Source organism: Cucurbita maxima, unplaced genomic scaffold, assembly GCF_002738345.1.
Source record: "Cucurbita maxima cultivar Rimu unplaced genomic scaffold, Cmax_1.0 Cma_Scf00008, whole genome shotgun sequence".
Taxonomy (NCBI): Eukaryota; Viridiplantae; Streptophyta; class Magnoliopsida; order Cucurbitales; family Cucurbitaceae; genus Cucurbita; species Cucurbita maxima.
Window position 1 is genome coordinate 273,049 of NW_019272024.1, and position 24,010 is coordinate 297,058.

Consider the following 24,010-nt stretch of genomic DNA (forward strand, 5'->3'; position numbering starts at 1 on the left):
ATACAAATTTAGAAATTAAAAAATGTATAGTTCTGGTGTAGTTTAAAATATTAAAATTGGTAGCTGTGATGCTACACTAAAGAATTAAAAATAAAATAAAATAAAATAAAAAAATAATGCTATTTTTCTGAGAAGGAAAAAAGAAAAAGAAAAAAAATCTGAACCGTTCAAATAAACTTGACCAAAATAAGAGTAAAAAAAATATAAATAAAAATATAAATAAAAATACTTTGGGTTTTTAATTTAGGCTTTGTTTATGCTTTATTTTTGACATAAATCAAATATTTATGGATTATAATTTAAAACCATTTAACTGTATAAATTAGGTTTTAAAAGGGTCATTAAAAGTGGGATTATGAGTTAATAGAAAATTAAATATGGGAGTTAAATGAGCGAAAAATATCTGAAGAACTCATCGTTGAATACGTTGCGTGCAAATGGTGTTTACAAACCCAAGAATTTGAAACCTGGACAGCTAATCCATTAATTCAACACACACACACACCATACGAGGTCCAACTCCGACATCATCTCCCGTCACATCACGACGCGTGTTCTTTCCCGCCTGTCATTTTTAGTCAATGTTTCCGTCACAGCCAATTGAAAACGACCCTTCTCATAACCAGACGCCACGTAATTCCTTTCCTCCCCGGCCCACCCCACCGAACCGAATCACTCGAACCTCCACGTGTGGCCTCCGTAAATCTCAGCCGCCCACGTCTCTGTTATCAAATCCAACGCCTTGTGGTCCCCGCAAACCCCAGGTGGCTTCCATCCGAACACACTCCCCAATCCAACGGCTCTCATTCCTTCTTCTTATGAACTATCATTGAACTGCCACTTCAATCCTCTCAATCATCCCCTTTCTTTTTCTCTCTCACTTTTTCATGCATTCACTGGACAAGCTGCAGCTCACTAATACCACCCGCAACTTCCTCCGACCATCGGACGCCGGAATGTGCGACCACACAACCATGATTAAAACCAAGAATGCACGCCGGAGACGGCTCAGAGTTCGTAAACTGAGGTACAAATGGCAGAGGAAGGTACACGCGGCAGAGGAAGGCGAGGGCGACGAATTACTCGAAAGTGGAGTTTCGAAATCGAATTGTGATCCAATACTACACTATGAGAACGAATCCATTTCGGCGTCTGATAGTGGAGTGTACAGTGAGATGTCGATCATAGGGCGGAGGAAGGAGATGGAAGATGAAGTGAGAGTGGAATTGGGATTGACGGCGATTAATAATGAGAAGTACGATTTCTTCGCCGTGTACGACGGACACGGTGGCGCGCAGGTGGCGCAGGTGTGCCGCGAGCGTTTGCACCGGATTGTGGCGGAGGAGATTGTGGCTCGGGGAGAGATGGATGAGGCGGAGTGGACGAGGTTGATGGAGAGGTGCTTTGAGAGAATGGACGGCGAAGTGAGTAGCGGTGCTGCTGTGATGAAGACGGTCGGCTCGGCGGTGGTTTCCGCGGTGATCGGAAAGGAGGAGGTGGTGGTGGCCAACTGCGGCGATTGTCGAGCCGTTTTGGGTAGGGATGGAATTGCCTTGCCCTTGTCTAACGATCATAAGGTGCACAATCTCAACACCGGCTCTGTTCAAATTACTCAATTAGACTCATTCTAAGGACGTCATTAAGGGAATTGAAAACCATACAAGTCAAGGAACTACTTGGATTTAAATAAACGATTCCATCATGGATCACACCCATTTTGTAGCAGACTTTTTGACTCTTAAATTAACTGGACTCTACAGTTGAAACTCGTGTAGATAATGAATCAATTCGGAACTGAAAGAACAATGCGATTGCAATTTAAAATTTGGTTTAAAAATGCATCGATTCAGCACTTGTTTGTGATGGTTATTCTTAGAATATTTGGGTATGATTTGATGATGCCCTTTCTCTGTTTTTTTCTGTTCTTATTCTGCGCGTTGGAGAATGCTGAAATTCACCATTGTAGTTTAGGGATGCCTGCAATATTTGGGTATGAAATTCACGATTAGCTTTACGACTGTTTTGAATAATGTTGTACAACTTTTAGCTTATATGAATCCAAATTACGAGTAGCCTGGCAGAGCTGATGAGTTGAAGAGAATTGAATCTGCTGGTGGGAGGGTCATAAACTGGAATGGCTACCGCGTGCTAGGAGTTCTTGCCACTTCAAGATCCATCGGTATGTTCAAAACCCAATATACATTCTGCAAAATTTGACTACAGACCTATAATTTCATTTTGATTCAATTCCCTTCATGAGACATGAACTTCAACAATTTAATTCGAAACTGTTATATCAAATGTGAGAGAATTCTCCTTATCTAGCTCATTCTGTGTGATGAACATTATCTAATTTTCATACCTAAGCCAAAAGAGACATAGAAACATGACCCCTTACAATCAATTATTTCCTGTTATAGGATACTGGATGTCATTGTGCTTATGAAAATCTCTCTGCAAATATAGGTTTCCAAATTATCTTCTGAGTTCTTTTGCATTGCAGGTGATGAATATCTTAAACCATTTGTAATCTCCAAACCAGAAGTGACTGTGACCAAGCGAACCGAAAAGGATGAGTTCCTCATATTAGGAAGTGATGGTCTGTGGGACGTGATTTCGAACGAAATTGCCTGCAACGTAGTAAGGAGATGTTTTGGAGGCAAAATGAAGAGGATTGCATTAAAGATGGCGAATGGCAGCCATGTCGCTGAAGCTGCAACAGTGTTGGTGGAGCTTGCGGTGGCTCGTGGAAGCAAAGACAACATCAGTGTAATAGTAGTAGATTTGAGGAAAACAAACAGTTCTTCCTCTCCATAATGCAACATGTTTCTTTCAACTTCGCTTCCATAGCATTATCGAGAATCCAACGGTTTTGTGTAGACTTTTTCGACTCGACTTTACAACAAGCTCACCGTGGATTCATTTTGACTGTGGATAGAGGTAATTGTGTGACATTGATTGATATGCTTAAAATGGCTGTTGAATCAAGAAACTGCAGCGATAATATAACATCTAATTCATGTGTTTTTTTATAACTGGTTCTTCAATGAATGTATATTGATATCTTACATCTTGTGGCTGTGCCTTTCGTTTGTTTGGAAATCTGTGTAAGACTGTTGTTCTCATCCCATGGCTTTTAATTTCTATCGAATGATATTACTACCGGTGTTTCATTGCTAATCTTGTAGAACAGTCAGTCTCAAAGGGGAATCTCCATCACCTAATTAGTATCTAATCCCAATTTTTTTTCTTCTTTTTTTAATGTCTATTCAATTCAATTTCTTACTTTTCTATTGGTTTGGTAGACCTTTCATTATTATGACTCATTAATATTGGTTACAGCCGAGTAAAAGAGGGTTATACAGGCTACATTTAAAAATTGAAAGTCATTATCTGGGTGGCTAACCTTTTAAAAAAAATTCGAGTAGAAGAATGTTTGAAAAATAGCCCTACAAATAAAATACAATAAATTAATTGTCTTGTTTATGTCATATAGCACCTGCCTTTAAAGCATGTATCTATACACTATAATTAGTTGTTGGAGTAGACAAAAATAGCTAACTTTGTTGAAATTTGTATATGTAGGGTTAGGATATCAATTGTTGGTGGAAAATGGTACCAAGGGAATCCCCTTTTGAATGAGTCCTGTTTCTACCTAACATTTTATGACTTGAAATGCAAAGAATAACCATATGAAATGTTGGTAACAATTAATGAAAAGATGTGGGGACTTTACAATAATTGAGAATTATTTCTAAATCCAAAATTTAGTTCATATACCAATTAGGTAGTTAACTTGCTAAATTAAAAATTGAATATTATAAATGTAATTAAATATAATTTAGCTTTTCTAATAAGATGTGTCAGGAATACAAAATAAGATAAGTTATATGAAGGAAAGTTTTGGTAAGATGAAAAATAGAAAGATCGTGAACAGAGTTGGGATGATTAAAATGCTAAGCTTGATTAGTGGGCAAGATTAAGAGTCGACTCCAAATAGAATGAGCAGTTTGATCTTGTGGGTGGCAGAGGTTGCAGATTAAAGTAAACCATTGTTTTGTGTTCATTTAATCCCCACTTCGGAGCTCTCAGATTTCTCTTATCCGGAGCTCTCTCTCTTGATGTTCTGTAGGTATGTTTCTGAAATGGGGTTTTGAAAACATTGATGAGCAGAAGAACAGGAAGCTCTAATTCTAATTCTGGTGTCATTTCCTAACCCTGCAGATTTTCAGGAAAATAACACTTTTTTTAGAGCTAAACTTAAACATGGAAGCAAATATTTGGATTTGGCCTCTTTCACTTGTCGGTGTGTGTCAGATAGAGATACACGTTTCCTTGTTTTGTCCCCTTTGTGGTTTGCCAACTCTGTTTTCCATCTTCCATTGCTTGTTCAACAACTCACTTTTAAACAATAGTTTATGATGCTGCTGAAACTCAAACAAAGTGGAATTTCAGTCCGACTTCAGACCCTCAATGCCATTCAACTGTTGTTTCTGGCTGGTTTTCAGAATTTCAGTCTCACTCTGGTACTTAACTTACCCTTTCTCTACTCTCCTTCTGAAGCTGCTGGTCCTACTTCAGACAACGTTGCTTACCATTTCTTTTATAGATAAAGGCAGCAACACACTTTATTTCAACAACCCAATGTGACCGGGTGAGTGCGTTTCTTATGTTTCTTGTTAATTCTTATGTTTTCATTTCTGCATTTCACAAGCTGATGCTATTTTCAACCCTTTCAGGAGATGCACATTCTCAACTCAAATTCCACAACTCCGAGGTAACAACTCAGAAACTCTCTAAGTTATGAGTTATAATTTTGATTACATCTTGAGTTGATGTAACAATACAGATATACTAGGCTGCGTTTGCGCTGCCATCCATTCTTAAAAGCGAGGGGAAGACAGTTTGGGACAGGGACGCCCCAGCTTGTTCAGGTCAAGGATGCATTTCATCCTAAGGAATTGGCTGTTTGAAATGAGGTTTGTCCCAAGTGGGTGATGTGCATTGTTCAGTGTATGCATAAAAGTATTGGAAAAATAAGTTGTGGAGTTGAATCAGGGCGACCACAACTCAACGGCCTTCAGTTCAGAGGAAAGGTTATTAAGAATACTTAAAAAGTGCTTATATATACTAAATTATGATAAACTATTGATACACTGATGCAATGATTTTAAAAGTGTTTAAATAGTACTACTAACACACGACAAAATTAGTCCATGTTTCGAATGTGCTGATATACTAAATAGAAAGAGATGGCAGGACTCAATAGAAAGAGTTTCCATTAGGAGTTGGTACCTTATGGCAACCCATTGGTGTTGATGCTATGTCCAGGCCTATCATTGCTCCCACTTATTATTGTCCAGGCCTATCATTGCCTATCATTGTCCAGGCCTATCATTGCTCCCAAAGGAAATTTCCCATATATGCTGACTAGTTTTGAGGCCTTGTCCCAAAGAACTGAAAAAAGTTAGATGTAAACGTAGATTATGGGTAGAGACGTAACACAGTAATGCAGAATACGTGGGGTTTTTGGAATACAGACCTTAGATTCTGCAGACCCCACCAGCAACAATAACAGAGCTTACATATCAAATCAGTTGAATAGACAACGCCAGAAGTTAAGGCATCATCAAATATTCCAAAATTGAAAGCTGTTTTGTCATTTGAGGTTATGTATCCGAGGGCAATATGGATCAGTGCCACACCTTTTCTGCAGGAAATTTGCTTTACGCTCAATAGCAAACAGGTACCAAAAGGCTCCAAAGGCCTGGAAGGATCAGATACATACTGAGTTAATGCTAAGATAAAGGCAAAGGCAATGAAAGAGTACACAAGTTCTGAAGACTGAGAGCATATTTTGTATAATGTCAATAACCCTCTCATTTTGAACTGAATACAACAGATGATGAGATGAATCCTTAACGACTTGATGAACTTACATGACTTGAAAGCATATACAGGAAGAGATTGAATATAGCATTGCCCCGAGTAGAATTGGGAAAAAGGCTAGAACTCAATCTAACTTTCTTTAAGAATTTGTATATCCGTAACGCCCTTGGCAAATGTTGAATTATAAGAACAAACTGCAATGGCCTCAGAGCCATGCTAAAATGAGAGCCTTTTGTTGCTGCTGGAATGACTAATAGATTCACCACCTGCACAAGCGATTCCTCACATGTTATAGAACATCAATGTTCCAAATTCATCACTTAGGCAGAGATTAATAGTCCAAACCTGTGGGAGAGGAAGGCGGCAAGAATGTCAACAGTAAAGTAGCTGCCTATTTTGTAAAGCGTTTCCTTTTTTGCATCGTAGGGCCCAGTATAACCGATGCGAAAATGAAAGGCTATTAGAAAAATGTAGCCAAAATCAATGAGCGAACGCAAAACTATAGCCGTGATCCGCAACTTCTGGTCAAACTCAATACAATTTTTCTTTTCATCAACTACTAAGATGTAACAGAACAAAGGGTCCAGTTGGATCGCAGCTACAATATCACAACTACTACATTCCACACATGAAGCTCTCCAATGCACTTTTTTATAAACCTCAACCCTTTACTCATCTCTTTTTTTAAACAATGAATCTTTCCAGAAGGTCTCTCAGCCACATGTTCGCGAGAGCAAGACTGAATCCTAAACAAATCACATCTTAAATCAGCATACGAAACTAGCATAGCATCAGAGACATAGAGAATGATCATAAGAAATATATCTCTGTGGGTACGAGGAGTAAAACTACGAGAGTTTATGCTTAAAGTGAACAATATCATAGATATCCGTAGTTCCTAACATTAGTATCAGAGGCTTGAAAGTGCAGTGACCCACTAAAAATACACTTAGGGAAGCACAAATGGTAAAGAAACTAAACTTTGTATTTTTTCCTAAAGGAGAAACCAAGCGAACCTCGTCCCAACACCCAATAAACCCCAACGGCTACATCAGAAATTCCAAAGGCAGTAAAAGAATGAGAGGAAGTCGAACATATTCATGAGATACAAAGGCTACTCCAAATGTAGTAATCAAACAACATTCCAGGCATAGTTGCGATGCTAAGAGTTCAAATTAAGAACAAAAGAACTAACCGTATGGCACCATTTTCTCCATCCAAGCGATACGAGCTCTTTCTTGCTGAAAACAGGATGAATATCCTTATAACACCATCCTCCAGTACCCAAGCCATGCCTTCGTCCGCCATTAAAGCAATCCCCCTTGGTTGGTTGTACATCATGAATGCAGCCCATCTGTACAAACAAGGACTCAGAGAAATTATATGCTTCTTCTGTAATGGAAGGTGTTTACTGTTAGAAATTACTGCATCCTTGTAGTATGATATTGTTTACTTTGAGCATAAACTCTCGTGGCTTTGCTTTGGACTTCCCCAAAAGACTTCATACCAATGGAGATAGTATTCCTTACTTATAAACTCAGGATCATTCTCTAAATTAGTCAAGAAAGACTCACTCTCAATAATCCTCAACATTTACCTAGTGTACTTCTATCCTCCAAACATTATGAATAATAAATGCTAGGTATGTATATAACTAACTCCAGACTGCCATTATGACTGATAAAACTTTCTTGTCAAGAATGACGGGTCGTCCCATGTCAACCACAGTGTGGCTCTGGGATGATCGGAATGGAGAAATTGGGCGCAGTTGGTTCCCCCGCCAGAGGTCGAACAAGGTGGGTTTGGAGGGGTTGGACTCTGCATCTTCTAAGGATTTGTGAAGGACGGCGACGACATTAAAGAGCCTATCGCCAATAATGCGTCGATTTTTGGATTGTAGACGACAAGCTTCCCGCGTCCTGATCCTAACGAGCTTCCAAAATAAATTCTTCCGCTTAAAATTTTGTGATCAACAATTAAGGGTATTATAATTAAAAAAAAAAAGAAAAAAAGATTTTGGTAGAATGGAATTATAGATAATATTAAGCGAGGTCAATAAACTTAACCTCATTTCTATTTATCACCCAAACTCATAAACAAAATGTAATGAGAGATAAAATATTAATTTAGATTTAAAGAAAGAAAAAGAAAAAGGGTGAAGGATTGATGGGCTCCATAATTATAGAACTCGAAAGTGTAGAATGAAAACGAAGGAACAGAGAAATCCTTGAAAATATTAGTTAAAAAAAGGAAAGCTTTATTATTATTAGTATTCAGTGGACGCAAGGTAGGCGCCATGTTGCCACCTGCCTTCTTCTCTTCGGTGCCAATGCTTCGAAAGCCCACCACTTTCTCTCTCTTCCCCCATATTTTTCTCTCTTCTCTCTCTTGATTATCCCCTTTTTCTTTCCCTCTCCCACTTTGTTCTGCCCGATTCTTCCATGTTCCACCGAGTAAGTATATTCATCCCATCCCCTGTTTTTCTTTCCAAAATCCCCAGATGGGATCATCATTTTTACGCCCATCATCCCTTTTCATCCCACCTCAAACATTTCTGATTTCCCCCCGAAATTCCCATTCTTCCTCACACAATCTGTTTCCATTTTGTTCAACACTCGAGATTATTTGCATTACAACCCCCTCCCCCCATTTTTCTGGATTTTTTTTGTATGTTTGCCCACCCAAATTGCTTCTGTAAATTAATGGGTGGTGGATGAATATAACAGATTTGATCCTTTGCCTGACCCATTTCGTTATTTCGAGCTTACACTTAGTTTTCGGGAGGTGTTGCTTGCCTCAATCATGTCGGTGTTGGAAGTTTTATGTTACCTTAGCGTTTGATTGGAGACTATCAGAGCGAAAGGGATGTTTTGTTTTTGTTTAAATTTCGCCCCTGTTCAGATCTTTTCTGAAATCGAAGTTTTTAATGTTCAATGCTTTTTGATGCGAGGATTTAGTTTTGCTGCTTCTGTTCTTTGTTACTGCTTTTGAATCTGTTCAGGATCAGGTTAGCATCTTTTGATTTCTGTAATGATGTGATTATGCAGCTGTTGGCCTCGATGGTATGCAGCCATAATATAAGGACTGGGATTGCTTAGGCTGGATATGTAGGAATAATCAATAGAAGTGTCTAAATCAACAATACTGGAGGAGTTTGCCTTCCAATCTTGGATTTGTTCACACTTCGAATCGTGAAGGAGTCTCATGATGGTCGATACGGGTGCATCGGAAAATCGTGCGACGGTTGTTGATAAGCATCCGGAAGATGAAGATGGTGGTTATGCCAGTGGAGGGTGGAAAAGGTCTCAACGGATTTGCTTGGATAAAACTTGCTTCTATTTATTTAAAGCTGTTGCTTAATTGTTATTCTGTTCTTATGAAAATGAAAAGAACACAATGCTTTGATCTTGTAATTGCGCCTTGCCTATCAAACGACCGATTCCAATGAGATATGCACTGAACTTATGATCCCTTGGTTTGCTATGCAGTGAAGATGGCAAACTTAGTTGGGGGTATTCGAGTCTCCGAGGAAAGAGGGCGACCATGGAAGATTTCTTTGATATTAAAATGTCAAAGGTTGATGGTCAAATGGTCTGCCTTTTTGGCATCTTTGATGGTTAGACTCTCCCACCATTTTTGCAGTGGCATGATGTAGGTGTTAGGTTATCTGTAAATTTAAGCATTCCAATTTATAGGCGATATGATGTTGTGATTAAGGTGCTAGGTTTCACTTAGTGATTGAAGATCAAAAACATTCAAGTTCCTTGGTTTAAACTTTATATACCTAGCCATACATTTTTCATTTAAATTTGACGCTTGAATTCAATCATTTTCAGAGATTATTTTCTTTTAATGCATAGTTGATGCTAATCATTCACGTTATAGAAGCCATCATGGAGTAGTTACTTCTTTACATGTGGTTGCAGGTCATGGTGGATACCGTGCTGCAGAGTTTTTGAAGGACCATCTCTTCGAGAATCTGATAAAGCACCCAAAATTTTTGATAGATACCAAATTAGCTATCAGTGTGTTTCCTTTCCCTATGCCTCACTGGTTTGTTTATGAGGATAAATTCATTAGGTTTATATGATGACTGTTTTTGAGCTGTATACAATTGTAACAGTACTGGATTTTTAAGTTTCATATTCTTTGTTTACATTACACTGTTTTGTATTTGAGTCCTAGTAATTTTGAACTTACATCGAAAGTTTCTTCTATCACTTCCCAGGAGAAACGTATCGACAGACGGATGCTGAATTTTTAAATTCCGAAAAGGATACTTTAAGGGACGATGGCTCTACTGCTTCAACAGCTTTGTTAGTTGGCAATCATCTCTATGTTGCCAATGTTGGAGATTCGCGTACTATTATATCGAAGGGCGGTGAAGGTAGTTCACTTTTGTTTTTCACACAAAAACACCACGTGACGGTATTATTTGTTTACTTTTTCCTGTTTTCTATGCTTTTGAGTTTTAACGTTAGGTAGAAAGTCAAGACACTTGGGCATGAAAATTTATTCTAAAAATGATTAAAGTTGAACAAATCGTAATGATATTTAACTACGAGCGAAACTTGAAACTAATTGCATTCTTCTGGGCAGCCATCCCTCTTTCTGAGGACCATAAACCAAACAGAACTGACGAGCGGAGGCGAATTGAAAATGCCGGGGGTGTTGTCATGTGGGCTGGTAAGATTTCAATAATGCTTTTGCTAATGATGCTAAGAACTGCTATCCCTGCTGGTGAACTTGGGTATTGACATTGATCAGTACTAACTTGAAATAGATAAATTAGGGACTCAAAGTTCCACCATCGCTTTACGTTCTCTAATAAATATGAATCACGTGCTAATGGAAAGCTTGAGTACCAAAAGGCTGAAATATACATCCTAAACGAAAAACCAAAGGTCCTGTTCATAGTAACAATTATGGATGTAAAATGATTTCAGGGAAGTTGGAATGTATTTCCTTTATAGTTATCTACTAGATAGAAAATTTAATTTCTCAGAGATTAGTTTCTTCTGGCCATCTTTTGGTCCTGTATTTGAAGTTTACCAATCATACAATGTCATTGTGATAATCTGTATCTTAATCGCATCGTATTGTCTGTTGCTGTCAGGCACTTGGAGGGTAGGAGGAGTGTTAGCGATGTCCCGTGCTTTCGGTAACAAGATGTTGAAGCAGTTCGTTGTGGCAGATCCTGATATTCAGGTATCTTTTCCACCCCATCATTTAGCCCACCATTTTAGTTCTAAAACTGAAGTTCACTCTTTGTAGGGGAGCCCAAATAACCCGTTTAGTTCACTTTGTGGTTGCTAGCGTTTGGCATATGGAAGAAGAAAGCTTTGATGAATGAAATTTATGATTATAGCTTATAACATTCAAGAATGTTGCTAGTTTGAGCATAGGTAACTAGTTTAAATATATACCCTCAATCAAGAGGTTCGGAGTTCGGATCTCTGAACTCAATAATAATACTAACAGTATATTAAACTATTCTACAATCTTGGTGGAAAATTTATTGTTTTAGATGTTATGTTATACATGGAGCAAGACCAGATTCTTTCTGAATATTGTCTTGAGTTTAGTTTGTTTACTGTTGGTAAAGCTTTTCATGGTTTACAAATACTGCCCACCATACATGCCAGGATCTTGAAGTGGACAAGGACATCGAGCTGCTTGTTCTCGCAAGCGATGGACTTTGGGACGTGGTACGCAACGAGGTATGCTCACTGCATCACAACCCCATGTATCCAAGTTGCTCTAAATTGTGAATTCGCCATGTATCCAATTCAAATTCTCCGTTCAGGATGCAGTATTAGTTGCGAGGAAAGAAGAGGGACCAGAGGCAGCTGCTCGGAAACTAACTGAAGCAGCGTTTACCCGTGGTAGCGCTGACAATATAACATGCATTGTGGTGAAGTTTCATCACGACAATGCAGGCACGGATGTCGAAGACGACTAAGAATTTTGGATGTGTGTAGATTCTTTTTGTAGAGAGCGAAAGAAGTTGGATATTGGCTGTTAATTCTGTCTGCACCTAGAGCAACAAATGGGTGCGCGCAAGGGGTTTGATTTGTTAATTCATTGGCATTTTGTAATCTGTTTTTCCCAATCTTGTTTTAGTGTTGTCTATTCCACAATCTGTACGCTGTTGTGTCTGTCTGTCTGTCTGTAGTAAACTGATGCAGAACAAATTAATTAATGTAGTTTTATCCAATTCTCCTCACTGTCTCAAACATATTTCTTCAATTTTTTTTAAATTCAATAATTGCAAGGTGGCTGACTTGTAACTTAAAAGCACTTAAATGTCAGGGATTTGGAAGATAACGAATTTATAATTATTTAAGGTTCTATTAGACATAAAATATAATAAATTTATATTTAATAGATGAAATAGGGTGGGAGGGAAGAAAATTAAAGATTTGATTGGCTAACTTATAATGGAGAAGATTAGGTATTAATACAAAGGAATGAGGCCCAATTTGGTAATTTGAGTAGGAAGGCTATAAAAAACAATATTTAGTGGGAAATGTTGGGCAATTAATTAGCTCTAAAACTTGTTAAACAAATTTGATAACAAAGTTTCCCAATAAAACCCCTTCCCTTCTTCTCTCTATAAATGTCCCATCATCTCCATCTCTCTCTCATCATTTTTGCCAAAGGGAAGTACCTTTTTCTCTCTCCTCTCATCTCCTTGTATGATGCATATTTCTTGCCACATACAGGCATGCATAAACACTTGGCATTTTATGTATGTATGTATGTATGTATGTATGTAATATAACGTTACATATACATTCCCTTCTTTAGGGATAATACACAACCCTCTTGCCTTTTATACTCCAACAACTAACTAAATACCAAGATATGAGTCTACCTTTTAATATTTTTATTTACTTTATTTTTTTACATATCATATTGTTAATAATCTAAAAATTAAAAAAAGATTCACAATTTCTATAGTTAAATAAATTTAGGAATTACTTGTGATTTAACCTCACAACGTTTGGAACCATATAATTTTATTCTCTGCCTTTTCCTTTACGATACCTTTTGAATAAATTTGCATTTTTTTTTTTTTTAATTCTATTTTTCGCTGTTTCCTTGTGTAATTTTTTGGACCTCACATGTGTCGATGACGGGCAGGGATTGATTCAGTCTCTCGCCCACTGACCCAAACAAATTACCTGCCCGGAGATCGACACATGGACTCCAACTATTCCAATTAAATCCCTTATTTAATGACACGTCAGAACGCTGTCCACCCTGTAGTCACCACGTGGGAAAGCGTCGGCCCTACCTTTTTAACTCCGTTTTGTCCCGTAGCAGGCCACTTTCTTGACCCGATTCGTACCCGAAAACGGTTACTGTTTTCTTTTGTCGGTTACCATCTTTTGGCCATGCTTTTCTTTTCTTTTATTTTTTTAAATAATAATCTACAACTTTAATTTGAATATATGTGATCCTCACTCACTTTTATGGTAAACAATTTTTTTTTGGTCATACAAAGATATCCAAATTTTACGAAACTCTATTTACTCTTACTTTGAAATTTTAAGTTGTGTTTTTGTTTATAATTTTAGAAAATTCAGTTTAGATATTATATGGTTTCCCTAAATTATATATATTTTTTTAAAATATTTATTGATTTTCAAATAGTCTCTTATTTTACCTTTTGTTTAAACGTATTTTAATTGATTAACAAATTTTAAAATCTTGTTGGGATAATAAAGAGCTAAATTGGATATATATTTTTTGTTTTTTGTTTGGATGTGTTGGGAGAAGGGAAATAAAATAAAGAATTTATTATATAATCTCTTGATCGTAATCGACTAATGCATGGGCTAATTAGTAGTTAATCTATAAATTTAAAAATCTAGAAAAATTATAATTCCAGTTCCAATTTCTTAAAATAAAACTAACATTTGAAATCACATTAAAAAAAAAAAAGGATTATTTTAGTGAATTATACCACATTTTTTATAAATTGCATTTTAAATATAACATTTATAAACTAATTAGCCCAACGAAACATGTGTGACCCCATGTGTAAATAATCAATAAGAAAATTAAACTAGAAATAAGATGTTTTAAACATAAAAAAACAAAGGATTTTTTTTAAAAAAAAAAAAAAAAAAAAAAAAACAGAAAATATGACCCCATGCAATTGAGTAGGTAGGGTGTGAACGGTTCGGTTTGGACCAAAATGGAGGACCGAACCGGACCTTTTGCTTATATTATTATATTTTGAACTGTAAATTAGGCAAACAATAATATAATTTTAAATTTTAGTGAAATATTGTTGAAAAGACAAAATTGCTCACATGAAGAACCCCACAAAACCGTCAAATACATAGCTTGTAGTTTTGTTTATAATTATATCTATTTTAGTTTTGATTTTACATTTGAAATTTTATTTATTTATTTTAAAAAAAAAGGGAGTGAAATTAAAGCTGGTAAAACTTCGAGAGCACATTTTAGACAGTGTTATTGGCATGTTGGTTTCAAAACTCCTCCAAACTTACCAAACATAAGATATAATAGATTGGTTAATAAGTTTTTAATTTTCTTTTTATTCTAACTTTAATCTGTTTTATACATAGTAATTCATTTATTTAATATATTTTTTAATTCAATAATTTATAACATAGTTTTCATTTTAAATTAAAGTGTTTGTCTCTATTAGAAACAAATTCTTATTTTATAAATATATTGTGTACTTTGTAAATTAAAAAAAAAAATAAATAGTACCAGAATGTCTCCCTTTAGAGTAGGACCATTTTGTGAAGGAAGGCATTAATAAACAATAAAAATCAGACCTAGGTTTGACTAGAAATGAAAGTAAATTACTAAAATAGCCACATCAGCTCGAAACGTGGCCGAATAGATAAAAGGGAACTTTATGAAATTTCCCCTTTAAATAACCCCACCGAACAAACAAAGAGCCCTCCACCTTCGCCAAATTGCGCCTGTCTTTTTAAAAAAACACAGAAGCAACAATGAACTTCTCTCTTCTTTTTAGCCATGTTTTGCTGAAAGGAAAATCCGTGCTCCTAATTTTCCTTCCCTTCACTTTCGGTCTTCCCGCCCTCCGCCGCACACTGCTCTGGAGATCGATAATGGGACTCTCCGGGCTGCTTTCCGGTCACCGGAACTCCGTACAAGGTTCCGATTTCCACAACTACACTTCATGGCTGGTACGAAATTAAATTTTAAATCATCTTTTTCTTTTGAATTTCTGGGTTATTAAATGTTGATTTCTGTGTATTAGAAACAATACCCCAGTGGTTTGGAATCGTTTGAGTCCATAATGAAAGAGCTACCGAGGAAGAAGATTGTGGTGTTCTTGGATTATGATGGAACCCTTTCTCCCATTGTGGATGATCCTGATCGAGCTTTCATGTCTCCTGAGGTAAATTATTACTGTTATAAATTTTACATATTCGATTCAAATATAAACGTTCCACACTTTAATATACATTCAAATCTTAGAAAGATTGCTAATGCCTAAATGCTTGATTTTGTTTTGGAAGCAGTTGAGATATGTTATATCCATAATATCCTTTTTTTCTTTTTTCTTTTTTTTTTTTTGCTTAGTTGTTTGACCTTATTTAGAAATTATAAAATGATTAGTTTTTTTTCTTTGTTCTTTGAATTTCTACACTAAAAATATGGGTTTTATTATTAATAATTTTTAAAGGTTGACCTATATCTTTTTGGATTTGATTCTTTTAATTTAGTCTCTTTATTGTTTAATATATATATTTTTCTGTGTGTATAAATGCAGATGAGAGAAGCTGTGAGAGAAGTGGCAAAAGGCTTTCCGACTGCCATAATAAGCGGAAGAAGCCGAGAAAAGGTAATTATTTAAATTTTAATTGTTTATATATATATATTAAAGAAATTAATTGAAAATTTCAGGTAAAGGAGTTCGTGAAATTGAGGAATCTGCACTATGCTGGGAGCCATGGATTAGACATTATGTCTCCAAATTCGGACAATGAGGTTCTTCTAGTTTTATAATTATAATATTTCCGACTTATATCATTTATCAACGTTAACATAACATTATACGTTTGATTGTAGGCTAATGGGGTTTCCTATCAACCAGCCAAGAAGTTTTTACCAAAAATTCAACAAGTAATTTCTTGTCGGAAAAATCGAATTATTATCATTATTATTTTTGTTTTTTATGATACGAGGTTTGAAATATGGAAAACATTTAAAACGTGACAGATAAAACGCGTATTAGAGGAAGAAACTAGAAAGATCGAAGGTGCATTGGTGGAGGATAATACGTTTTGTGTTTCTGTACACTTTCGGCACGTGCACGAAAGGGTAAAGATCTCGATCTTTGTCGATTATGTATGTGTATGAACGTGATATGGATAAAGATTAAGGAAACGAATCAATGTGTTATTGACTTATGGCAGGAGTTGGCGGAATTAGAAAAGAAGGTAGAGACTGTTATGGAAAAATATCCTGATTTTCATGTAACGCAGGGCAAAAAGGTGCATAAATCCTGAAAATAAGCATGATTTTGTTTGTTGAAAATGAAGCCATATTCTTTGCTAATATGGTATGAACATTTGAAGGTTATGGAAATAAGGCCGACCATTAATTGGAACAAAGGGCATGCAATGGAGTATTATCTGCACAGTCTGGGACATAACGACACCGACGATGTGGTTCCTTTGTACATTGGCGATGATCAAACGGACGAGGACGCTTTCAAGGTAAGCAAGCATATGCAAAAGCTGGATGTTGTTAATACTCATGAATATTGAAATGGGTATTAAACTGAAGTGGGATGAGTATGAGTTTTGTAGGTAATACAAAGGAAAGGACATGGAATTGCGATACTCGTGGCATCCATTCCAAAGCACACAAACGCTTCCTACTCGTTGAAGGACCCATCGGAGGTTCTTGCTTTTTTGCTAAGGCTGGCCAGATGGAGGAACTCCACAGCCCCTTCAATTACAACCCCATCTCCTAATATTTAAAAATGGAGTGGGTGATTTTTTAGTAAAATATTTGGGTTATTTAAGCATCCACCAAAGTGTATATGGCTTTGGTAATAACAGAGATGCATTACCAAATCCTTTTACTAATTACCCATCTTTTATTTTACATCAATATATTTAATATATGTACTAATACTCCTACCCATCTCTCTCTCTCGTTGTTGTTTTGTTTCATAAGATCGTAGATTCAAATTTATTATGATATTCTCAAAACACTATAGTTATACTAAATTAAATCAATTTAAGAGTAATTATTCAAATTAATTATAATATTCTCAAGTAAATACTGTCGATCAATTTGAGCGCATATATATATATATATATATATAAATAAATGAGATTTTTAACTAAATTGTAAAACCCTTTTACCCTTGGCGTACGCAGGTGGCCGCCAACAAAACCCAACCCTTCCTTTTCTTTCTCCCACGCGCCGCCGCCCACAAAAAGTATATATAAATTATCAGTATTGTTTTAATTTTAAAAAGTTTACAAATATGGCGACACTGAATTTTATGTTTTTCCTTGAATTGCTATTAAAGCCGGTCCAACTGAATATGGGCTTGTGGTAGTAAGGCCCATGGGGGTTTTCTTTCCAGTGGGCCAGCGCTATTCAATCTGGGTTAGTCTTGGAATTGGTATAGCGGGAAGCTTCCGTTCGTAAGTTCATACCTTTCTATAAATTGACGCGGCAACTGTAACGATTCACTGCCTGAAAATTTCTTCACTCTGTTGATCTATCAACTTCTCATTTCGAAAGCGTCGCACAGGCAGCACTCTGATGACAAACGACATATTGCGACAACCAATCCATTTGGTTTATCCAAATGCCGATACGTATCGGGAATTTGGATTTCGGGAATAAAGCAGAGAGGAAAATGGTCCTGAAGTGTTTGTGCGTGGGGGGGNGGGGGACGAAGGGATGGGGTTTTAGCGGCCGCGTTTCTATTTATTTGCATACTTCGTTCTGAATGAATGGTCGGAATGATTGGTCCCTCTTGTGGACTGAATATTCCAATTTTCGAATGATTTGGCCTACTCTTTCGCAGGATATGAGCCCACCGGAAAGATGATAACCAAAGCGAAAAAAGACGAAACCCAAGAGGAAGAACAGAATAACAGACACCCGTTACCCCTCCTTTATGCTATTGATTGGGTATCTATCACTTTTTTACTTCATCGGATAACCATTTCTTACGAGAAGATGCTTTATGTAGGGAAATGTAGATTGATTGTTCTGTTCTTTGCCATGGAAAGTGATTGTTTATTTGTTTTGCTTGATTATTTATCCAACTGGGCGTTGTTTTTGCTGGTTGAAAAGAAAGTTTAAAAAATGATGGATATTGGTGGAATCCCTGGTTGTGTGTAAAGCGGTTTTTGATTCTTTCTGTGGGGTTTTCTTTACGTAAAAAACGTTATTCTTTTTATGCATAAGAGCTTTCTTAGATAACTCATAGTAGTGTCAGCTTGTGTCTTCTTCCTCGGAGAACATTTGATATTTCTCTAATCATTTGGCAGAAAAATTGTTAGTTTTACTAAAAACTGTTGAACTCTCTTGTGAAAAGATTTGTCCAACAATTTGACAGACGTCAGTTCCTTTCGTTCATTGGATGCTTTATTTTAGAAACTCCTTGGCTATTCGATTCTGCTTCAGTAAATAGAAATTGGTTTGTTTTGACTTAAAGCTTGAAGGTTGGATGACCCATCTCACTAATTAAATTACTCAGGTTCTCATTTTAAAAGATGAAGACCTTTGGAGACATCCACTGCTCGGCACTTTCGTTGATACTGATATCAGAGATTTGGAGAATGATGGAGTGATATCATGGAACTAAGTAAGTGATTCTGGTAGTTTTCTTTATGTATATATGGCTATGATATCTTATTTTAAAGTAAAGTACTGATATGGTAGTCTTTTTGTTCACGGATCACCTTGAGCCACCTCTGCACTAAATCTCTTAAAGAAAGAAAAAGGAATAAGACTTGTTTGAGAGAGATTCAAACTACTTTTATATAATTTCTTTTAAGAATGAAACTAGATTGGTTCGTAAAACAAACTGTGTTCTATTGTTATAGAAAATGAGTGAAAACAATTTTTAAAGGAAGAGCTCCCAAGTCCCAAGTAGTCCCTTGTTCGTGTTAGTTAAGTGATGCAAGATATAATAAACCCACATGAGCCTGAAGTTTATTATATATAGTCCACTAGTAGGTTAGCTTGTGGTTTAATTGTTGGAATGAAACAAATGTTCGTGCATTCTACAATGATATTAGAGTGCCTGCTGTGTGCTTGTTAATGAACTTTGATCTTAGGAACTTTAGTAGCGGTGATGATCGTTTAGAAAAACTGAGATTCCACACTCAGAGCCAAATTGCAGTGGGTTTATCCATGCATCCAATGGCTTCGGAGTAAGCACCTTTCTACTATAGTAAAAATCCATTCCTTTTGTAGAAGATTCTCGTCTGCTGATTTTTTAAGCAACCGTCAATATTGGAGAAACTTAACAAATTGGTAGATCTTTTGTGGGGGGAAAAAACAGGAACAAACATTCTGAATTGACATGTTTTATATAGCTTGTAGGAAGGTGTAATACTCTGTTTGAGGCATTGGAACTTTGGAATCTCTCACAAGTCAATTTTTCTGAACCCCAGAACGTGGAATTAGCTTCTTCTTTTTTTTTTTTTTTTTTTTTTTTTTTGTTGTTGAGATTAGTGGCTTTGAGTCCCTCAATTTGGTGAGAAATGCTTATAGACTAGTACTCCTTTTATTATGATGTGCACCTGCCTCATTTGTGTATAGAAGAAAAGAACAAAGCTTTTAGAGTGCCTGTACTTAATTCCTCTAAGTGCTTCTACTTCTTTTGTTTCAAACCCATCCCAAAACTTGGAGTTCTGTTCAAGAATTTACAGAAAATTTTCAACCAACCCTATCATCACACTTTCAATTATCATAATCTTGAATTGAAAGCATGGTTAGGTGGGAGTTCCATATTGGTTAATTAAGGTGATAATCATGAGTTTATAAGTTAGGAATACATCTTCATTCGTAGCATTTTGGAGAAAATAAAAGCAAAATCATGAGATCTTATGTTCAAAGTAGACAATATTTTACTATTGTGGAGGATGCTGATTACTAACTCATGAACAACAAAGGGGTAGGAAATTTTGTTAGGAGAAGTTAAAATAATTTAAGTTTTTTAATTTTTTTTAAACGACAACTCAAAAAATAGAAAAAAAAAAAAGTTTTCTTTTCTGAAATAATGGGAGAATTATGTTTCTATCATTCTTTTTTAAAAAAATATTCTTCTATATATTTCCTATATTTCGTTCACTATGAATATGTGGGATTAAATATACGTGTAAGAATCCATTTTTGTTTCAAGATCAAATTAATAAAATTTAATTAAATTAATTTTAGAAGGGAGAGACTAAATAGAAAATGGGTTAATAATAATAAAGTTTGCGAGTGGTTGGGGGTAGTGTACAAATATAGGTTAGGCACAACAAATTGGAGGTCCCCACTTCTAAAACAAGTAACCAAAAATTCCATCCATTTATCCCAACATTTTTTTTTTTTTTTAAAATTTTATCCCTCGCCCTCCATCTTATATTTAAAAATTATTTCAGCTTTTTTCTGTTGGTATGCGTATATCTTTTGTGGTACAGAAACTTGAGAGCCCATTTCTTCATTCTTGTCTGCTCGCGGCCAACCTCTTTGCCGTCGTTTTGTCGTCTCCGGTGCAACTCCCGTGAGACCTATTGCCTATTGGACTCTGTTTCCGATCCGATCCTTGTACGGATACCATGAGCCCTCTTTAGGTTTGAGCTTCTGTTGATTTGTGGCTTTTGCTCTAGCTAGCTCAGGTAAATTTCCGAAATGAGTGGGAATGGTGGATTTAGCAGCTTGGAGAAGGAGTGCATTGGGAGGCATCACAGGCACGAGCCTGCTGAGAATCAGTGCACCTCCTTGCTAATCAAGCACATTAAAGCTCCCCTTCCTCTTGTAACTATCCCCTCCTCTCCTCCTCTTTCCATATGCTTCTTTTTTGTATGTCAAATTTGTGTCCTTCGCTATAGCTTTTACATAAACATTATACATTCTTCTCTCTTCATTTTTTTTCAATTCTCTGTTATTCTTTGACGCATATTTATACATTCTCAAATCTCAATTCATGGGTGGATCCAACTATTACTCTTTCTTAGGCGTTCTCTGCCTTCAAGTTTGTACCTTCTTTACTTTTTTCATTCATGTGTTTTCTTTGTCGCATCCTTTACTAGAGATCTATGTGGTAATCCTTTTTAGTGTTTATTTCTTTTGTTGTTTAATTATTCCAATACTTTTGCTACTACCCCCAAGATAAAAAATTTAAGCTCATAGGTTAAGGTAAATCTAATCTTGTCAATCTATTCTCAACACTTTCCTTCCTTCACTTTGTAAGTTGTTGCCTGTCTCTTTTGCCAAGTACCGGCAACCACGTAGATCTGTGGCTTGTTTACTTGTTTTTGTAGTCTGAAAGTTGTGTTGTTTTGCCAACTCTGTTGCCAAAGTTTTGAATATGTAACCGGTTACAGTATTTGAAAATGATTTTTCGTTGTGAAGAAATAGAGGTTTCAGCTGAGCTAAACCAGTTCCAAGTATTCAGCCACTTGATTTTTTTTTTTTGGATCCAGGTTTTGTGGTTTATTATTGCTAGGACATTGGAAAAATATTACGCATATAAGGGTTCTGGAAATGTACATGTCAAACTGAAAGACTAACTTAATGAAACAAAATTTGGAGAAACCAAATTTTGACCAACATGGAAATCCATTTTCAACTATATAACTGCACCATCATGTTTTTCAAACTTCGTTTTTTTTTGTTTAACATTTCTATCACGTGCAGCTGGTTTATATGGGCACATACATGTTCTAATTTAATTCTCATCAGGTTTGGTCTTTGGTGAGAAGATTTGATCAACCCCAAAAGTACAAGCCATTTATAAGCTGGTGTGTAGTACAGGGGAATCTTGAGATTGGAAGTATTAGAGAAGTTGATGTCAAATCTGGGCTCCCAGCCACCACAAGCACAGAAAGGTTGGAACTTCTTGATGATGACAAACATATCCTTAGCTTCAGGATAGTTGGTGGTGATCACAGGCTTAGGGTATGCTTCTCTTTTTCTTTCAAGTGATTGCTATTTACTAATATGAGGCTTTGCCTAAAAAATATTTATTCTCAATTTTAAATTGATTTCATGCATTAGTCATATTCATGATGTGCATTGCCTACGAACTTTTATGTAATTTATAGTCCTGAAAACATTCTGGTTTTTAGCTAAACTCTATGGGGGAACTTTAGGGTGCCTAACTGAGAATAAGTTGGTAGACTCATGGATAGACCAAACTCGGGGAATTACTCTTGATCTTAACACATGATGAAACTCTGCATTCTTGACCAACTCAAATCTCTGAACATTCTTCATATGTTGCTTTACCTGCTTGGGCAAATTTTAATTCAAATCAGACAATCAAGTGGTCTGGTGGTAATTTGATTCTTTCCCATTGCACGATGGGGGGGGTTGTGGCTCAAATAGGCTCTGGATTACATATTCGGCTAGGTATTTGAACAATTTGCAGTTATCTTGGGAAGATATCTCTTACTGAAACTAATCATCACCCTCTATTTGCTGTAAGATTGCCTAGTAGAACATGAGAAAAGTTTCCAAGTGAGATAGTGCATGGACAAACGCCGTCATTGCCATTTCTAATTATTGGTCCTGCATAAGTCAACTAACTTTCTTTGCCTTTTCTTCCAGAACTACTCTTCAATTATTTCCCTCCATTCAGAGATCATAGAAGGAAGGCCAGGTACTCTTGTCGTTGAGTCATTTGTGGTTGACACTCCTGAAGGAAACACAAAGGATGAGACTTGCTTCGTTGTAGAGACCTTGATCAAGTGCAATCTCAAATCTCTTGCTGATGTTTCAGAAGGGCTTGCTATTCAGGATTGGACTGAGCCTATAGTTTGAGAGAAATCTTTAAAGATTGTTATGGATGGAAAGTGGTGGGGGCAAGATTTGCTTGTGATGTTAGGCACAAAGGCATATGAATCTTCATTGTTATGGAGCCAGATTGGCAGTTGTACAACTCTCTCAATACACATTTCCCACTTCCTCTCTTTGCTGGTCAGCTGTCTTTAAATTATATGGTGCTCTCTTTCGTGGTTGAAGCACCCTATGTCTTTACAAAGGAACTCAACACCCTATGTCTTTACAAAGGAACTCAACACCCTATGTCTTTACAAAGGAATTCAACACCCATTCATGAGTAAGAAGTATAGAAGTATTCTTCTTCGATTTCCAGGTTTTTGGCTAGGTAGTGTAGGATTTATGGTAGTACACACACAATGGGACAATGAGTTTACTGGTTAATTATTTTGGTCACCAGTTTCAGATAGTGAAACTGGGACGAAACATATCTGGATTCGAGTATTGTCGGTCTCTTGGTGGATATTTTACTCTTCACGTAATGTTGGCTGGAGTGTAGCTGATCTGCAAACCAGGGCCATATAACCTTAAAAAATGTTTTGACATTTCTTTGATTTGGCAATAGTTTCTTGGGAAAGGGTTTAGAGGTTTAGGCATGTTTAGCTTGTGTTTATTTATATGGCCCATGTGTTTGGACTTCTGATGGTTTGATTTTATGTATAACCTAAGAGGTTCATATGAGAGGCTTGGGTTTATGCAGTTCTTATGATTAATTAACTTGCGTTCGGAAATAAATGAACACACAGACCTTGCCTTCTTACTCCATGTGATATGAACTTGGCCAAGCCTTTCAAGCCAACTCATGTTCTCATTCTTTTCAATGAGAATTTTATAAGCATCCAAGTTTCACCCATTCAGTCAAAGCTTATGTTGGATTATAGTTGTATTGTGAATAAAGTGACCTCCATCATTATTTTAATCGGTAGTGGCATAACTACTCATGAAACAGAGAGAGCTGAAAAGGCAAAGAAAGTCATGAAGCTTATATGAGAAGTAATATTTTCTCCAAAAAGGGAAAGAAGAGTGTAGTGTGCAGATTACAAATTCCATATTCCTAACAAACTTCCTTTTCAGT

At 36.3% G+C, this 24,010-nt stretch overlaps 6 protein-coding genes across 9 annotated transcripts; 5 read left to right on the forward strand and 1 right to left on the reverse strand.

The window, feature by feature from the left end:
* Window positions 1-835: 835 nt before the first annotated feature.
* Window positions 836-3,156, forward strand: LOC111483131 (probable protein phosphatase 2C 51). Its single transcript, XM_023129271.1, has 3 exons — window positions 836-1,577; window positions 2,074-2,179; window positions 2,504-3,156. The coding sequence occupies exons 1-3, from the start codon at window positions 888-890 to the stop codon at window positions 2,815-2,817; spliced, it is 1,110 nt and encodes a 369-aa protein (XP_022985039.1). The 5' UTR covers window positions 836-887; the 3' UTR covers window positions 2,818-3,156.
* Window positions 3,157-3,874: 718 nt separating this feature from the next.
* Window positions 3,875-5,023, forward strand: LOC111482947. Of its 2 annotated transcripts, XM_023128994.1 has the most exons (5): window positions 3,875-4,132; window positions 4,225-4,526; window positions 4,610-4,654; window positions 4,740-4,777; window positions 4,850-5,023. In XM_023128994.1, exons 2-5 carry the CDS (start codon window positions 4,419-4,421, stop codon window positions 4,971-4,973), a joined length of 315 nt encoding a protein of 104 aa, XP_022984762.1. In that variant the 5' UTR covers window positions 3,875-4,132; window positions 4,225-4,418; the 3' UTR covers window positions 4,974-5,023. The 2 variants fall into 2 exon arrangements, with proteins under 2 accessions (XP_022984762.1, XP_022984763.1); XM_023128995.1 differs by having other exon boundaries at window positions 3,875-4,526; window positions 4,859-5,023.
* A 35-nt stretch (window positions 5,024-5,058) lies between these two features.
* Window positions 5,059-5,903, reverse strand: LOC111482946. Its single transcript, XM_023128993.1, has 2 exons — window positions 5,543-5,903; window positions 5,059-5,457 (listed from the first exon to the last, which is right to left on the reverse strand). Exons 1-2 carry the CDS (start codon window positions 5,881-5,883, stop codon window positions 5,379-5,381), a joined length of 420 nt encoding a protein of 139 aa, XP_022984761.1. The 5' UTR covers window positions 5,884-5,903; the 3' UTR covers window positions 5,059-5,378.
* Window positions 5,904-8,188: 2,285 nt separating this feature from the next.
* Window positions 8,189-12,120, forward strand: LOC111483102 (probable protein phosphatase 2C 76). The gene is made up of 10 exons (XM_023129240.1): window positions 8,189-8,342; window positions 8,937-8,996; window positions 9,087-9,191; window positions 9,378-9,505; window positions 9,816-9,914; window positions 10,118-10,276; window positions 10,489-10,575; window positions 11,006-11,097; window positions 11,535-11,609; window positions 11,696-12,120. Coding segments are annotated over exons 2-10 (903 nt in total). The 5' UTR covers window positions 8,189-8,342; window positions 8,937-8,994; the 3' UTR covers window positions 11,852-12,120.
* A 2,749-nt stretch (window positions 12,121-14,869) lies between these two features.
* LOC111482936 (probable trehalose-phosphate phosphatase C) lies at window positions 14,870-17,054 on the forward strand. The gene is made up of 9 exons (XM_023128984.1): window positions 14,870-15,086; window positions 15,161-15,301; window positions 15,677-15,748; window positions 15,811-15,894; window positions 15,976-16,029; window positions 16,126-16,227; window positions 16,323-16,400; window positions 16,485-16,625; window positions 16,719-17,054. The coding sequence occupies exons 1-9, from the start codon at window positions 14,889-14,891 to the stop codon at window positions 16,890-16,892; spliced, it is 1,044 nt and encodes a 347-aa protein (XP_022984752.1). The 5' UTR covers window positions 14,870-14,888; the 3' UTR covers window positions 16,893-17,054.
* A 576-nt stretch (window positions 17,055-17,630) lies between these two features.
* On the forward strand, window positions 17,631-23,666 carry LOC111482759 (abscisic acid receptor PYL8-like). Of its 3 annotated transcripts, none has more exons than XM_023128690.1 (5): window positions 17,631-18,066; window positions 18,638-18,745; window positions 20,574-20,910; window positions 21,838-22,053; window positions 22,705-23,666. In XM_023128690.1, the coding sequence occupies exons 3-5, from the start codon at window positions 20,785-20,787 to the stop codon at window positions 22,915-22,917; spliced, it is 555 nt and encodes a 184-aa protein (XP_022984458.1). In that variant the 5' UTR covers window positions 17,631-18,066; window positions 18,638-18,745; window positions 20,574-20,784; the 3' UTR covers window positions 22,918-23,666. The 3 variants fall into 3 exon arrangements, with proteins under 3 accessions (XP_022984458.1, XP_022984460.1, XP_022984459.1); XM_023128692.1 differs by having other exon boundaries at window positions 21,910-22,053; XM_023128691.1 differs by lacking the exons at window positions 17,631-18,066; window positions 18,638-18,745 and having other exon boundaries at window positions 20,532-20,910.
* Window positions 23,667-24,010: the final 344 nt, after the last annotated feature.